A 16,055-nucleotide genomic window follows, 5' to 3' on the forward strand; every position below is an offset into this window, starting at 1 on the left:
TGTCAGTAATCAGGCCACTTAACTTGTATAATTTTTTGTTGAGCGATAAAAAGTTCTGCTCAGACGCTAAGACGGAAAAGTACCGTTGCGAAGTAAAGTAGTTTTATGTATTCAGGCACTCGCATTCGGCGGACTGCGGTATCCCACAATGCCCTCGCGCGTCACTTGTTTATGGTGACGTCACGGCGCAGTCTTTTCAGTCTCTCTGGGTGGCGGCAGACAGTCTGTCAGCGCCTAAAACACGACTCCGAATAAAACAGTAAAAACTCGGGACGTTACCACAAACATGAATCTGCGTCGCAGCTAAAGGTAAAAGCGATCTTTAATCTCACTTTGATTTGTTGGGAATAAATGCGGAGAGGTAATAATGGCCGTTGCTAGCACCGTTAGCACAGCTGCTGCAAACAGGCCGATTATCAAATACAGCTATAATGCAAGCTTTATTATGATGTGTCGACAGCCTCGCTTTTTGCGTGTTAGTTTATATTTGTTGGGTTGTTTTGCCTTGCCCGTGCTTGGATCGTTGCTGTATGCGATCTGACTTAATGTTATATCTGTTAAAGCAGATCATCTGTAGTGTTATTGTCATCTACCTTCTTGAGTGGAAGAGCCTTGTTTATAATCTGCTGGACAAAAGCGGTTCTATTAAAAGCTCCGTGTGTACGTTATTGCATGTAAGTGCTTTGTTGCCTTTAAGACTTTGTGTTCACATGGTCACTAAAACAGTATCAGTCGGTGTTAAATCTGACTTCCAGATCTTGAAGAAAGTTTGGTTGTTTTTGTGTTATTCCCAGACTGTTTTGCCGGCTGGAAAATTGTAGCACACTTTTCTGCTGTTTATAAAGCTCAAGGCAATTTTTATAGCGCATTTCATACGCAATATTAATTGAAATCGTTCGTGCCATGCGTTCAAGATGTGTTCACAGTTATTTGAAAAACTCCATTCATTTAGAAAAATGCAAAACGGGAGTATTTGTGGGATCCTTTGCATTTCGAGAAAACGTATCGATGTGGCGAGCAGCAAAAGTGAATCGAGCCGAAAGTCAGCTCCTGCTCTCTGGCTATCAGTGTGCGGAGACTTCCAGGCACCCCTCTTATCCTGACACTCATGACCGTGAGAAAGGCACTGCTGTGGAAAAAGTTTAACAGGCTGCCTTGGTTTTAATCATCTTTTTTTAGGATCCAATGGGAAGGCAGAGTCTGGCTGTGTGCATACTGAAAGGTAGCGCTGAGAGTCACCTGAGAAGTTGTACAAGTAAGTCTCCTTCTCACTCTCATGTTAAATTGGTAAATGAGAAAAATTACTATTTCTTTTTTTATTTGTCAGGATAAAAGAGGCATTGGATTAAATGACGCTACACCATTTCAAAGTCAGTTTTCAAGGACTCGTAGTCTATAATTAGTCGTCATGTTCTTGTGAATAGTGCCCTTGAATATTACTGTGTAATGGTGAGTCCTACACCCCCAAAATGCTTGTTCGTTTCTGCCTTTCCTAAAGTGCTCCTCCACTGTCTTTGATGTCGCACCATAATGGGCATCTCGCTCTCCTCGGTTGCCATGGAGACGGCCCCCTGTCTGACACGCACACACACATACACACTGTGTGTGTGTGGAAATATTTGTGGCAGGATAGAGGCAGAGCACAGCTGCACTCTCAAAAAATGTAATTAAGTCGTCATCTTTGCGGTTCTGTTCTCTTATTGGTAATTGATTCTTGGCCCAATGTTTTGTAGAACTTTTAAACTAAGCAGGTGATTTGTGGTGTTTTTTTTTGTTTAAATGTGCATTTGTAACACCTCGCACCTTTCCTTTCAGTGCAGTGAACCAAATGGGGCATTGCAGTACTCAAATCATCGTCCTATTCCTGCTTCAATTCTTACGGACATCAGCTAAAGGTAAAGAGCTGGTAAAAATTACTCCTTTTTCTGATTTTTGTTTTCTTTTCTTATTGTTGAATAATTTTATTAGCATTGTCATGAATTGTTGTTGGTATTATTATTATTCATTTCTTTTATGTGATGTGGGTAATTCTTAAGAGATATATTTTTAAAGAAATTAATAATACTTTAAAAAGGTTCGATTAAATTCACAAGTAATAGTAAAATCAGCATATTAGAATGATTACTGAAGGACCATGTGACGGTGAAACTGGAGTAATTACTGCTGAACTTTCAGATTTGAAAATATTAAATTGTATTACTCTTTTTATCTGTATATTTTATCAAATAAATGCAACCTTGAAGAGCAAGAGACACATTTTTGGATGTACTATTTCTTTAAGAACTGATCATATATGTTTGACTTTGACGTGTCGAAAGTGTTTGACACACGAGAAACACATGCCAAATGTGCACAAATGTACAGTGGTACAATGGTCCGTCAGATTCAAAACGTTCAGCCATAACGTATTGTGTTTGGTGTACTTTCATTAGGTGTCAGTGTCCTCTCTCCTCAGGCTCTGTTAGCTTGTCTCACGCAGGGCATAAAACATGAATGCTGGGTTAATTGATCTGTGTCACCGATGCTCTCTGGCCTTTATTCTGTGTAGTCAATTTGTAAAGTCGACAGAGTTCAGTGTCACAGGAAATGAAGGCATGGAGAAGGGAAGAAAACAGTCTCAGTTATCAGGCGGAGAGAGTCTCGTCTGTGAGGTCTGGCGTCATGCTGCTCTTCCTTAATTAATTTCATTGTTCCCAGAGTTTTTGCAGCTGCTGACAACTGACGAATGGCTACAGACTGGGTCCTTTTTTTTTACTTCATTTATGCTTTAACTCGCTGACTTTCTGTTTGTTTGGTCTCTCTCCAGATGTCTCCATCGACTGCATGTGTGTCGGCAGCGACTGTAATGAGCAGCAGTGCATCGGAGATCAGTGTTACACCTCTGTTATCATTAGCAATGATGTGACAACATTCAAACGTGGCTGCCTTATTGGGCCGGAGAGCAAGCGCATGACTTGCTCCGCAACACCCTCGGCTAGTCATGTCGTCGAATGCTGCTCTCAACATATGTGCAACGCCAACGTCTCCAAAGAGACCCTTCTTCGACTGCTGCTGACAAGTAAGTCAATTAATTCTATATGTATATGTAAAACCTTTTTTTCATTATATTGTTTCATTGGGCCACTTTAGAGCTGAATATATTTTGCTTTGTTTGTGTCTCTGGAAAGGTCCAGAAGGACAGGCAGCTGTGCATTACCGTGTGGAGATGCTGGTTCTCTTTGTGTTGGGGCCTTTTGTGGTTCTGGGTTTGCTGTCTGTGCTGGCTTTGCTGGTGTGCCGTAGACTTCATCACGGTCGTCTGGAAAGATTGCACGAGTTTGACACTGAGCAGGGGGCCATTGATGGGCTCATTGCATCTAATGTCGGAGACAGCACACTTGCGGTATTTAATTTCTATAGTTTACGAAAGCGGTTAATATTTTGTATGGAAAATGTCACGGCTCTTTATTTGGGCAAAGTGAAGGATCGTAACAGGAAAGTTCACGGATTCCTAAATTTTCACTACCAAAGCCAAACAAAACCCTTAGTACAATCGATTGGTCCATCTTTTCGTATTCATGTTTTTGTATTGAGAGTTGATTGTCTTAGGTTTTTATCTCATATCTGAAAAGGAAAGAAAAAGGCTAAATGTCCATAGAGCAGCCAAAACATTTTCATAGACGAACTGCTGCATAACGGTTCCTCTTTGAACCTAAGAGACGGTCATAGTGCCGTTTCTTCTGGAGACGCTGTCGAAAGGCAACCCTGACTCTCTGTCGTCGAAGTCCTCTGTGACATCGTTACGTAGCAGCTCATAATTGGAGTGGTTGTGAGCTGCCATGCCGTTTAATACAGGGCCGTTCCTCTACCATTATTGTTGATTTAAAAAAAAATATGTGTTATGTTCTTTTATATTCCTTAGTACTGCTCCTTTAAAACAGTAATGTTGTAAAATATTACAATTACAAAAACTGTTTTCTATTTTAATATATTTTTAAATTAATTTGTAATTTCACGATTATTTAAAATCATTCTAATATGCTTATTTGGTGCTCAAGAAATATTTTGTATGTTGAAAACAATTATACTTTTTGAAAAAGATGCTTTTTGTGGTTATTTGAGAAACCGAACATTAAAAAGGATAGATCTTATTGGAAATAGAATTATTTTGTAAGAGTAAAAGTCTTCACTTCACTTTTGCTCACTTTAATGCATCGTTGCTGAAGAAAAGTGTTGATTTCTGGCGTATGTTGTGGTGGTTTAGCTGAAAATATTTTGTGTTCCATGTTTAACAGTGATCTGGTGTTGTTTTCTAGGATCTGATGGATCACTCCTGCACATCAGGAAGTGGTTCAGGACTGCCCTTCCTGGTTCAGAGGACGGTTGCACGGCAGATCAGCCTGGTAGAGTGTGTCGGTAAGTCACATCGCATAGAAGACTACTTAATCTCCGACACTACTATTTATTTTGTAGCTTCACGACATATTACACAATTATGTCATCTCTACCTAGTGCAGATAATGATGGATGTGCTGATTTTTATGTGTTCTGTGTTCTCAGGTAAGGGACGGTATGGGGAAGTGTGGAGAGGTCAGTGGCAAGGAGAGAATGTAGCCGTGAAGATCTTCTCTTCCAGAGATGAGAAGTCATGGTTTAGAGAGACCGAAATATATAACACCGTTCTACTACGCCATGAAAATATATTGGGTGAGTCAGACATTGTTACCTCTAACAATAGCATTTTTAAATGCTTAAAAAGATACATGCTGGAACACAAAACTAGCTTGGCGTTGTTTTAAACTCATTTCTTTGCAGGATTCATGGCTTCTGATATGACCTCCCGAAACTCTAGCACTCAGCTGTGGCTCATCACACACTACCATGAGAACGGCTCACTCTACGACTACCTGCAGCGTGTTGCTGTGGAGATGGCAGATGGACTGCACATGGCGGCGTCAGTAGCCAGCGGGCTGGTGCACCTGCACACGGAGATCTTTGGCACTGAGGGCAAACCGGCCATCGCTCACAGAGACCTGAAGAGCAAGAACATCCTGGTGAAGAAAGATCTGCAGTGCTGCATCGCTGATCTGGGTAATTTCTGACTTTCAAATCGAGCTGTTCTTGCATATTCTTAATAGTTGCAATTCTGTACAATAAAGTTATCTCTCACAATTTTGACATTTACCATGCCATTACAAGTTAGGTCAGAATTGTGAGATGACAATCTCACACACTGAAATTCTTATTAGAAATTAACATATTAAAACACTGCCTCAAATGTTTGTTTGACATAAATTTGAGTTTGATTTTCTGCATTTTTACATCAGTGTCAAGAATTTTAATAGGAAAGAATGACAAATCTGAAGAAGAAAAAAAACGATGCAAAACTTTCAGGTTCAAGTGTGCAATGACCTTCGGATACAAATACGCAAAATTCAGATTTTATATAACCTACAAAGATAAGTGTTTTTACACTAACTCTTATCTGTTTGTATATTTTTTTAGGTCTGGCAGTAACGCACACGCAGTCTGACAATCAGCTGGATGTGGGAAATAATCCTAAAGTGGGAACTAAGCGCTACATGGCACCAGAGGTTCTAGATGAGACCATTCAGACAGACTGTTTTGATGCCTATAAGAGGGTGGACATCTGGGCCTTTGGGCTGGTGCTGTGGGAGATCGCTCGTAGAACCATCAGTAACGGTCAGCTTACTACACTGCGTTTAGAAATATTTCATTGTTGGGAGCATTTAAGGGCAGTTTAAATCTGAATTAACATTCAGTGACTTATTGTTGGTATCCACTGTGATCCTACAGGAATTGTAGAAGAATACAAGCCGCCTTTCTACGACCTGGTGCCTAATGACCCCAGCTTTGATGACATGAGGAAAGTGGTTTGTGTGGAGCAACAAAGGCCGTTTATTCCCAACCGCTGGTTTTCAGATCCTGTGAGTATTGATGAGGCACTCTCTGTTTCCATGTAAAAGGGAATGAATAAGCTAAGTTAGTATTTTCCCAAAATTAATGTTTAAGTAGGTTTTTGGTTAAATGCCTGAAATAAGGTGTTATGATAAACATGACAACAATCTTTAAAAAGTTACTAATAAATGGCTAAACCACATGTCATCAGAGACATCAAACCAAAAAAAAAAAAAACTTACTAGTCCGCTTTCACAGCCTCATTGTGTTGTTGTAAACCATGCTAGAATTTAAGTGAGAAGAGTTGTTGAGAGCTGGTGATGATGTTAAAGAGGGGGGTATTGTTTCTTTGTGTAATGTGTACTTTTTTTTTTTTTTAAGAAAATATATTAATGGACATTTTCAAAAAGAATTATCCTGGGATGATTAATTGATCTTAATTGCTTCAGCTCAATTCTAAAATGATAGATTTTTTTTTTTCTCTCGAAACAATAAGTTCAGATCTCTGGACAATTACCTTCTTGTTCACACCAGATTGGAATTTCTTATTGATTTAAGGAAATTGCAAACTACATTTTATATATATATCTGTGTGTGTGTTTCAATGAATATAGCCAGTGTTGGTGACATTATGTTAAATCATAAGTAGCGATTTGTATTTAGACTTCATAATGTATAAAAGCTATTCATTTGTAAACAAAAGGTGTCTGAACAACACGCTTTCGTTGGTCACAGAGTTTATTTTTGCAGTGATACTAATGCCAATGGAAAAATCCTACTGGGTTTTTGTTGAGGGAACCAGGGTGATGCAAATTGCCAGATTGGCCTGCAAAGCATGCATTATCGCTACAGTCTATAGACTAACAAAAGAAACTAAATCTCTTTATCATCCATATACAAATGTTAACAATTGTAGCTGACAGATCCTCACCATGACCTGAAAACAAACGTCTGTGTGTTTTTGTGTGGTCACAGACCCTGTCTGCTCTGGTGAAGCTGATGAAAGAGTGCTGGTACCAGAACCCCTCGGCTCGACTCACCGCCCTGCGCATCAAAAAGACTCTGGATAAAATCCACAGCTCACTGGAGAAGGGCAAAACCGACTGCTGAGGAGAGAGAGCCGCAGAACTACTGACCGCTCACCCGCTCATTCTACAGACACTGTGTAACCAGACCGTTGGATTCGAGCTCTGGCATCTGTCCCAACTCTAACATGCTGTTTATTCGCTTTGTTCTTCCTGTCCATTGGCCTAAAAACTTTTTATAGAGAATTACCCTCTCTTTTTATGGAAAATTTTTCCCACTGAACCCGGTGGGACTCCCATTTCCCCCTCCAGAAACAGCGTAAAGGAGAAAAATACGGACACGGTCTGACAGGCCTTGAATTGAACCCTTCATGGAATTTTTTTAGCGCCATCACATTGTCTATTCAACCATTGGCAAACTTTTAAGATTTGTACTTTTCGGAAAAATTGAAGAGGATGGATACACACGCCGAAATACCCATAGTGTGTGTGTGTGTGTGTGAGTGTGTGCATGATTCTTAATGCAACCAGAAGAACTTTAAAGCTGTAATGTCACTTGCTTTTAGAAATCTGATGTTTTTGAGCTTTTCAAAGATTCTTGTAGATAAATAGGCAAAAATAAGTCACCGTTTCTGAATTTGCTATAGTGGACTTGTGTTATAAAGCTCTTTGGTTACAAAATGCCACTATGTACAGTAGAGAAGTACAGACTAGTGTCTTTAATTAGGCCTGTTTAGTGATCAGAATAGAGTGGTTAAAAAGGTAGTTCACTCAAAAATGCAAAATCTGTCATCAGTCCTGTCATTCTAAAGTTTAATAACAGAAAAAGACGTTGCTCTTTTTCCACAGGTCAAGTGCATATAGTGACCAGGGACTGTCAGGGTCCCTGAAAGTGAAAGAAACATCGTCAAATAAGGTTATGAAATGGCATGATGACAGAATTAATTTTTTGTGTGTGAACTTTCTCTTTATCCCAGTCTGGTCATGCTCATGGCACCCCATGAGGGCTTCCTTTGACACAAGGCCTTTCTGACCTGTTGCCTCTATGCCTGCCTGACAAAAGCCATTGTAGCACATCGTAGTGCTTTTTTTTTGTAGCCGTTTGTCTTTCTCTTTGCCCTCACCGGCATGCGTACTTGATGTTTGTTCACTGACAATCAGCCGCTGTCAAATAGGGCCTGAATTATTTGCTAATGTTATGTACAAAAACCCTACTTAGGAGTGTCCAAGGTGTCGTGTCAACACATTAACATATTCATAGTCAGAAACAGACTCTGGTTTTGTGAATTTGCATATTTGTTTACTCTTACGCTTTTTGACACTTTTGTACCACATGCGCCATAAACCGAGAGAACGCTGATGATTTTTAAATTTGAAACGTTTTGGACTATTTAAAAGTGCAACGTCACTCTAATATAGGATCTATGAGGTTTAAGAAGGAAAACATTACTGCTTTGTCCCAAGTCGAAATGGTTTGTGTACGTTGCTTTTGGTTTGGGTTGAGTTGTGTGGCGTTTTATTAAGAATTCGTTGATGCTTTCATGACACACTACATGAGGCGGCTGCGTACCGCTCAACACTGGTCACTTTTGCTCTCCCAAAAATGGACGAACGTTTACATATTTGTGTTCCACAGGGGAACGATGTTAGGAATTAGAGTAAAGGAATTGTTGCGTTATGAACTGTGAATATGTTATAATGAAGAAACCGTATGTATGATGTTACTGGAATATAAATGCAAGACACGGTTATGAATTTAAAAAAAATGCTCTTTTCATTCGTTAAAACATTGAAATGGTTTTTCTGTCACGTGCTTGTGCTTAACAAAAGGTTGCCCATGCTGTGATAATGCTTTCTTTTTAGCTGTAAATTTTAAGAATCGTGTTTTGCGGATTATCATGCATCTGTCTTGCATTTTCCTGTACAGGGAGATGAGCTAAATGAAGCATTAGGAAAAGGTTCCCCATTGTCTGAGTCTGCTGGGAAATGACCTTCTTATCTCTGGTGATGTTTACAGGAGGTCTGCAGCCGCTCTCTGATAACCAGTGCTATTATAGCTGGTAGTACAACAGCTGAAGCTAATGAGAACGTAAATGCCAACTGATTTGAAGATGCAAGATCAGTTGTAGTCCGCGTTAGCAACCATCTTTAAAAACTGGATCTGAAATAAGCCAAGATGTAGTTCCGCTGCTTTCTTTTCGGATGTAGTTTTCCTATAGAAAGGCACATTTGTTTTCCGTTTAGCACGACGGACAGATCCTTTATGAATTTGTATGCGATTGGGGGGTTCATCAGTTTATGCCATGAAAATGGCTTCAGCCATTGTTAACCAAAATATTTTATTGTCTAAATGGATTGAACAACTTTGTTAGTGAGGATCATTAGACACGATTTGGTGTATATACATGCTGTAAAATAAAATCTCATGCTGAGCTTTCGTTTGAAGATTTCAGTGCTGATTTTATTCTTGTCTCAAGCTCTGTTTTAGATGGTCTTCATTTGATGTGGCTCAATAGCTTCGTTTCTCCATCAAACAAAGTCGCAAAAATAGTCAAATTCCTCAAACAAGGGCCTTTCAACAGGTCATTCTTTCCCAGAGTGCTCATAGAGACTGCAGTTCTGTGTGGTTTTATTTAAAATTCACACGTTTTCATGAGTGAGTACATAAAACACTTTACTTAACATAAATCACTATGGTAATATGTATATTTTCATCATTTGTCCTTATGTGTTTGTCATATCCATAAATAAAAGGAATACCATTACATATTAAGTCTCCGTATAATACGAGTAATTTAATTTAGTTGCTGTGCTTGTTCTGTTTGTTTCGAAGGAACATGCCACTTTTTAAAAAAGTAAGCTAGAGTTAAGCAGTTGAGTTTTTACCGTTTTTGAATCCATTCAGCCGGGTCCATCTCCAGGTCTGGCGGTACTTTTAGCTGTAGCTTAGCAAAAATCATTTAATCGAATTATACTGTTAGCATAACGGTTAAAAATGAGCAAAGAGTTAAATAATTTTCCTATTTGAAACGTGGCTCTTGTAGTTAGCTGCGTAATATAATTGCGCCTGCTGCAGCCGTGCTACGGCGGCAAAGTTCCTTGATTATTACGCAGAGATGAGAATATAGTTCCTAGTTATATCAGCCTAGAAAATCGCAATATTTAATTTTTCGTCGGTCTTAGTACACGATAAGACTACAGAAGAGTAGAGTTTTAAATAGGAAAAATATTGAAATACTTTGGTCATTTTTAAACGTTATGCTAACATTTTTTTAGCTGGATGCTAATGGCCGAATAAGTTTCTAATATATGCGCAACAGTTAAAAGTGCTACCGCCAGACCTTGAGATCAGCTGAATGGATTAAAAAACGGTTAAATTCAACTGTTCAACTCTAGAGGAGTTGGAAAATGAGTCTACATGATCCACGATCGTGTAAAAACCATATATACACTGGTTCATGGGTTCAAAGATTGACGTTTTGAAACCGTTGATTTAAGAAATCCTCCTTTACTGAAAATCACGACTTTGGCAGTTTGCTAAAAGCTCAGAACCACTGGTTCAAAGCAAATTATTCGCCAAAAAGTTTCAGAGCTTTACAAAGTAATGTTTTGAAAGCACCCTTCACCTTCACAGGTAACCTCGAAAAGAAAAGAGTTAGCAAGAAATAGTGTGAAGTGCATTAGCTGTGCCCTTACTAGGCTAATCTCTTAAACCAGCTAATATTTTGCCTATAAATAGCCTTTACAAGTAATAGTTTCCTTACTTTTCCTACAACTTATCTTATAAACAGATATCGCATTTATGTCAGCATTTCCTAACTTTTGAATCGAAGAAACAACTTATTTTGACAAGTAAAGACGAGTCAAAACAACAGAATAAGATACTGCTCGTTTCGGATATTTTCAGAATTTCGTTATTGTTAGCGTTTGATGTTGTTATCTATAGATGTGCCTAGGATATAATTAAGATTACATATAGGATATGCATATTATTAGCGACGTTCGCGCTGATGATCTGTTACCGCGGGCAATTAGATTAATCCGCGTGGAGTAGTAGAGCCTAAGTACAACTCGCGCGATTAGTATTCCTCCGAAAATGACCGGTCGTTTATGCTATAACCGCTAGAGGGCCTAGCATGACTTCTAATACATAAGACTGAACAAATTAAATACAGTTCACTTTCGTACAATGACAATATTACAACAACAATGTGGTAAAATAAACAGCCTTATTTTTCATATAAATCCTGAACGCCATCAACCTATTAATGTATACTGTCTGGTAGTGTTTTGTAAGGGTTGAGAATGCCCTTAGGATCCAGCATGGCTTTAATGCTGCCCATGAGGGCGACTGCTTCTGAGGGTTTACTGTAGTAAATGTAGTTTCTCTTCTTCAGACCTAGTCCATGCTCTGCACTGATGCTACCTTTCCATTCGGACGTCCACTCGTACACATACGGCTCAATGGCAGTCAGCAGAGCGGGGTCTTTAGAAGGCGAAGTGATGTTTAGATGAAGATTTCCATCACCTGAAACAAAACAAAACAAAAAAATATTGAAAACCAAGATAATTATGGGCAAGGTTTAAGGGTTTCAAGGGTTTGTACACGCAAGTACACTGTTGTTCAAACAGTCCAGCAATTATTGTAAGACAAAAAAGGTAGCCATACCAACATGTCCATAGCCAACAACATTCTTGGCCATGTCTCCAAGGTGCCCCTTCATGTCTTGGACTAAATCGTAGATCTTCTCCACCGGGAGGGAAATGTCGTATTTGTAGGTAAAGCCATCATGTGTCAGAGCTTCTGTGACTCTCTCCCTCAAAGACCACAATGCCTGTGCACGACACAAAAATCTTCAGCATTACACGAAACAAACATCAAATTTAAAGCCATCTTGAACTCTGCCAATCAACACAAGTGAGCGGAGTGCCTTGATTTTTGTGGCCTCTGTTGCAACAGTCCCATCAGTCACAAGAGACGATGTCATAACCTCCTCAAGGAAATTGTGTAGTTTTTCTTCATCATGTGTTGCGTTTGATCCAGCAGTCTCGATGACAATGTAAAAGGGACTTTCTGCAACACATATCATTCCAATGAACAACAGAAATGAGGGTTATTTAACATTTTTAAAACATCTGCCTACTAAAAGTTGCCATGAAATGAGAATTCACACTGCATGTATTTTCTAAACGCATTCTAAATGCGTCTTCTGCTCAATTGATAAACTCCTCTCTGGTCATATATATGCAGGACAAATCGTGGTCTTTGCAAAAAACTGAACAGTATTTATACATATTTTTTCGCCTCTCATACACCACATTTTCCAACAGCTCATCATTCACAGAAGCTCACACAGCATCTGGCACGGGACGCGAAAAAGTGCTCTGGAACATATATGTCTATACATAGATGCCTCATTAGTGACTGTTTCTATGGGCTGCGATATGTAAGGATCTACGTATATATCTGTTTATATTCTTTGTGCCAGAGCACATTGTGAATGAACTGAGGACAGTCCGAGATTGTGGCGTATAAGAGGTAACAAATTATATGAATACTGTTTAGTGTTTTACGCAGACCGATCGTTTTATTCATCTCGATCTGTAGGGTTTAATTTTGTTTGATCTGTGTGTGTGTTTTTTGGACTCTCATTTGGTAGTCATTGACTTTCATTATATGACTGACAGACTGCAACAGTTTGAGTTAAAAATCTTTGTGTTCTCCTGAACACAGGGTTAGGGTTGGGTTAGAATTCTATGCATTTTCCGTCAGTACACCCAGTATGTCACAAAAGAAAAGATCTGTTACTAATTCCATTATATCTCCAAGTTAAGAACACAGATACCCAAAGCTGTCTCTGAAATAAGGAATGCTAGGAAACTAGAGTTTACCTGTGATGGGGTTGGTGAGTTTTAGATGCTTCTCGAGAAGTCTCATACAGGAGGCATCTAAAAACTCAAAAGCAGACAGGATTTCTCCCAGCATCCCTCTGCAACACTGAAATGTTTCCAGCAGTTTCTGGAAGCTGGAGCACCCTGCAGGACACACGGAGAGCTGCAATAAGGTTTTTAGCCACGTTACGTGTACGAAAAGGAGAACCGAGGGTTAACTGAAGCGACAACTATATTGGCGTCCTCACCAAAAGATAATAACCTCCTGTTTAATTACAGACTTTTCATAGAAAGCTCTTCTCAAGCTTTCTCTAGTGGAAGAGGAATGAATGTTAAAACTTTTTAAGATATATGTATTCATTTGATGTAAACAGTCCTCAACACGTCAACAAGTTTAAAATGTGCTTTACGTTTAATGTGTCGTTTTACCTAAAAACGCTACATTGACAGCTTTAGGCTTGCGGGGGCACAGGACGGAAACTGCGGTAATGACTCCTAATGTCCCTTCTGAGCCAATGAAAAGCTGCTTGAGGTCATAACCAGTGTTGTCCTTGCGAAGTGTGGCCAAGCAGTTCAAAACCCGCCCATCTGCTAAAACCTACACATTAAAAAAAGTACAATTAAAAGCCATTCAGATCCTGTACATCATATAAAACGAGGCTGATTTCTACTTCTACCTCATTCTTAATGATTCAAGTCTAACACAAAAGCATGAATGTATTATCGTATTCTAATTTGACCGCTTCACAGTTCTGTGTGTTTTATAATGGAACATCATCTCTTGAAATGTCTGGGGTGTTCATTTCTGTTAAAGAGGAGGACCTCACCACTTCCAAGCCAAGAACTGTCCCTCGAAGCGACCCGTAGCGCAGCAGTCTGAGACCGCCTGCATTGGTGGACACATTCCCTCCGATATGGCAGCTTCCCTTCGCCCCTAGATCCAGCGGCATGATGAAGTCTCTTTCCTCTAGATAGTTAGACAGGTTCTCCAACACACAGCCTGCCTGGCAAGTGAGGATACCTGGAAGCCAAACAAATATCCTCTCAAGAAATGTATTAAGGGATAAAGATTTTGGCTTTGTCACTGAGGATCGATGCGTCATGAAAAGTTATAACAGATAACAAGGTGATTGAGCAAACGCACACCTGAGACGTTGTCAAATGTGATGACTTGGTTCATTAAAGAAGTGGAAAGGATGATCTCATCAAAAACAGGGACGCTTCCTCCCACCAGACCTGTGTTTCCTCCCTGCGGACACACCGCCAGATTACGCTCATTACAGTACCTGTAAAAAACATGTTATAAAAACATGTTTTTTATATAGTGCAATTTTTGTAACCAGCTGTAAAAGTCAAGTGTAATCATGGAAAACTGACCTAAGAATCTGAGAGACCTCGTCTGTTGTTCTGGGTCTCAGAAGTACTTCACTATTACCTTTAGCAAAAAGACACGCATTCATTAAAATATTGCCCATTTTTAATCTTAAATATTATTATTCCTAAACACTACACTTAGCGTGTCCAAACACTATCTGTAGATTGTATTTAGAAACTGCATCTTCAGATTCTTTTCATATCACGCCACGTATAAAAACATTACCATCTAAATTATTTTTGTTGTTGTTGATTGAAAGAAACAATGATTTTATTCATCAGATATACATTAAAATGATCAGAAGTGAGACTAAAGGCATTTTTACAAAAGAGTAATTGTCTATATATACAAGTGAAGAGTTAATTTGCAGTTTTTTTTATGATGTTATTGTGCTTTTATTGCATTTTATTGTGTTAGATAGCTGTATTCAGTTATTTTTTAACCTTATCAAAATAACCCAACTACAGTTTGATTGGGATACATTTGAATGCACAGTAAAAAAAAAACTTTTACATTAAAATGTGACACACACTCACTTATTTGTATATATATAGATAATAAAAAAAAATTAAAAAACGAATCTTTAGGAAATGCAAACTGAGTTCACCTTCCACTGTCTTAAGCCAGTCTACATTACTGGACTTCAGCAGGTCCGGATCAGTAATGGTTCTTCCAGGCAGCAGTTTTCTAAAGGCGGCAAGGTCTTCCTGTGTGACCCTAGAGAAGGGTAACCGTGGTGGGGCAGCACCCGGGTCGCCTGGACTGGCTCCCAACCCTCTGCTATGCACATAGTGATGCTGAATCAACTGACTGGAGCGCGCTACCAGAGCTCTGCCTGCTGAGATCAGAGCGAGATCAGAGCTGTGCTGTGGGCACAGAGACCAAATATATGTGGACTTCAGGGGAAGTCTTGTGAACCTCTGAAAGATCCCCATATCTGTAGTGGAAAGAACGTGACACAGAATACTTATATTTCTAATTGCAAAAATGTTACTTAAAATTAGTTTACCACTCATACACATACAACAGACAACACAATTAGATGCACGTTAAGTAAACGTTTGATACAGTGAGCAAGCAAATCAGAGTACACAGTAATCATAGGACACAAAATATTATCTTAAATATGGTAATGGTATATTATTACTGTATTATAGATATTTGTAATATTTAATTGCACAGCTTGGTAAAGGCTTAACGACAATTTCTATTGACTGAAAAAATGCTACTGAATCAAATGAAAAGCAAACTTGGTTTTCTGCCAGCATTTGTTACATTAAAGGGTTAACTGCTTTAGAACACCTGACATAAACTATGTTGGCGCTTTGAACCTTAGTCCGTTAACCTTCGTTAAATTTATCCCAAATCTTGCTATAAAACATATGTTAGGTAGGATACCTACTGTGTCCAAGGTGTAGGACGTTTCGTCTGGTTTCACATTATATCACAAAGGCAATTAATCTAACATTTTTCCTACAACAGTCCTGTTCAAATGTTATGATCAACTTCCTCGTGACCTTTGAGTTTTCGGAACGGGTTAACAAAGGGAAACAGCGCGGTCTATTGGCGAGGAGTATATCGGCACTTATTTTTGCACAATGTTTTGGTTCCTGCATCATTTTTTTGTTTTAGTTTTTTTCTTTAGAATTCCTACCAAACATATTATATAACACTGGCATAGTGCATTCTGACCCTGGCTGTGATTTTTTGGCAATTGATTTATATATTCAATCATCCTTCATAAGGAAAATAACATTCTGTTAAAAATTAACATTGCTATCTTTATTTCCGAGTAAGACCATATCAAAGATTGAAATTGTAGAAAAACTAACGGTTAAAATCAAACTTTGATGCTTGTTATCTAT

General features: G+C 38.9%; 2 protein-coding genes across 5 annotated transcripts; one reads left to right on the forward strand and one right to left on the reverse strand.

Moving 5' to 3' along the window:
• The first annotated feature begins 178 nt into the window (after positions 1-178).
• On the forward strand, positions 179-9,368 carry acvr1l (activin A receptor, type 1 like). The gene is made up of 11 exons (XM_043223947.1): positions 179-309; positions 1,180-1,255; positions 1,816-1,895; positions 2,807-3,058; positions 3,168-3,382; positions 4,296-4,395; positions 4,540-4,686; positions 4,795-5,070; positions 5,485-5,682; positions 5,797-5,927; positions 6,874-9,368. Exons 3-11 carry the CDS (start codon positions 1,829-1,831, stop codon positions 7,006-7,008), a joined length of 1,521 nt encoding a protein of 506 aa, XP_043079882.1. The 5' UTR covers positions 179-309; positions 1,180-1,255; positions 1,816-1,828; the 3' UTR covers positions 7,009-9,368.
• Positions 9,369-9,535: 167 nt separating this feature from the next.
• Positions 9,536-15,782, reverse strand: d2hgdh (D-2-hydroxyglutarate dehydrogenase). Of its 4 annotated transcripts, none has more exons than XM_043223927.1 (10): positions 15,589-15,782; positions 14,798-15,127; positions 14,193-14,250; positions 13,962-14,101; positions 13,643-13,836; positions 13,245-13,413; positions 12,816-12,959; positions 11,855-11,997; positions 11,593-11,758; positions 9,536-11,451 (listed from the first exon to the last, which is right to left on the reverse strand). In XM_043223927.1, the coding sequence occupies exons 2-10, from the start codon at positions 15,123-15,125 to the stop codon at positions 11,189-11,191; spliced, it is 1,605 nt and encodes a 534-aa protein (XP_043079862.1). In that variant the 5' UTR covers positions 15,126-15,127; positions 15,589-15,782; the 3' UTR covers positions 9,536-11,188. The 4 variants fall into 4 exon arrangements, with proteins under 4 accessions (XP_043079862.1, XP_043079854.1, XP_043079871.1 ...); XM_043223919.1 differs by having other exon boundaries at positions 15,593-15,779; XM_043223936.1 differs by lacking the exon at positions 15,589-15,782 and having other exon boundaries at positions 13,962-14,064; positions 14,798-14,880.
• Between the last annotated feature and the right edge of the window lie 273 nt (positions 15,783-16,055).

The sequence above is a fragment of the Puntigrus tetrazona genome, chromosome 2 (genome assembly GCF_018831695.1).
Source record: "Puntigrus tetrazona isolate hp1 chromosome 2, ASM1883169v1, whole genome shotgun sequence".
NCBI classification, from domain to species: domain Eukaryota; kingdom Metazoa; phylum Chordata; class Actinopteri; order Cypriniformes; family Cyprinidae; genus Puntigrus; species Puntigrus tetrazona.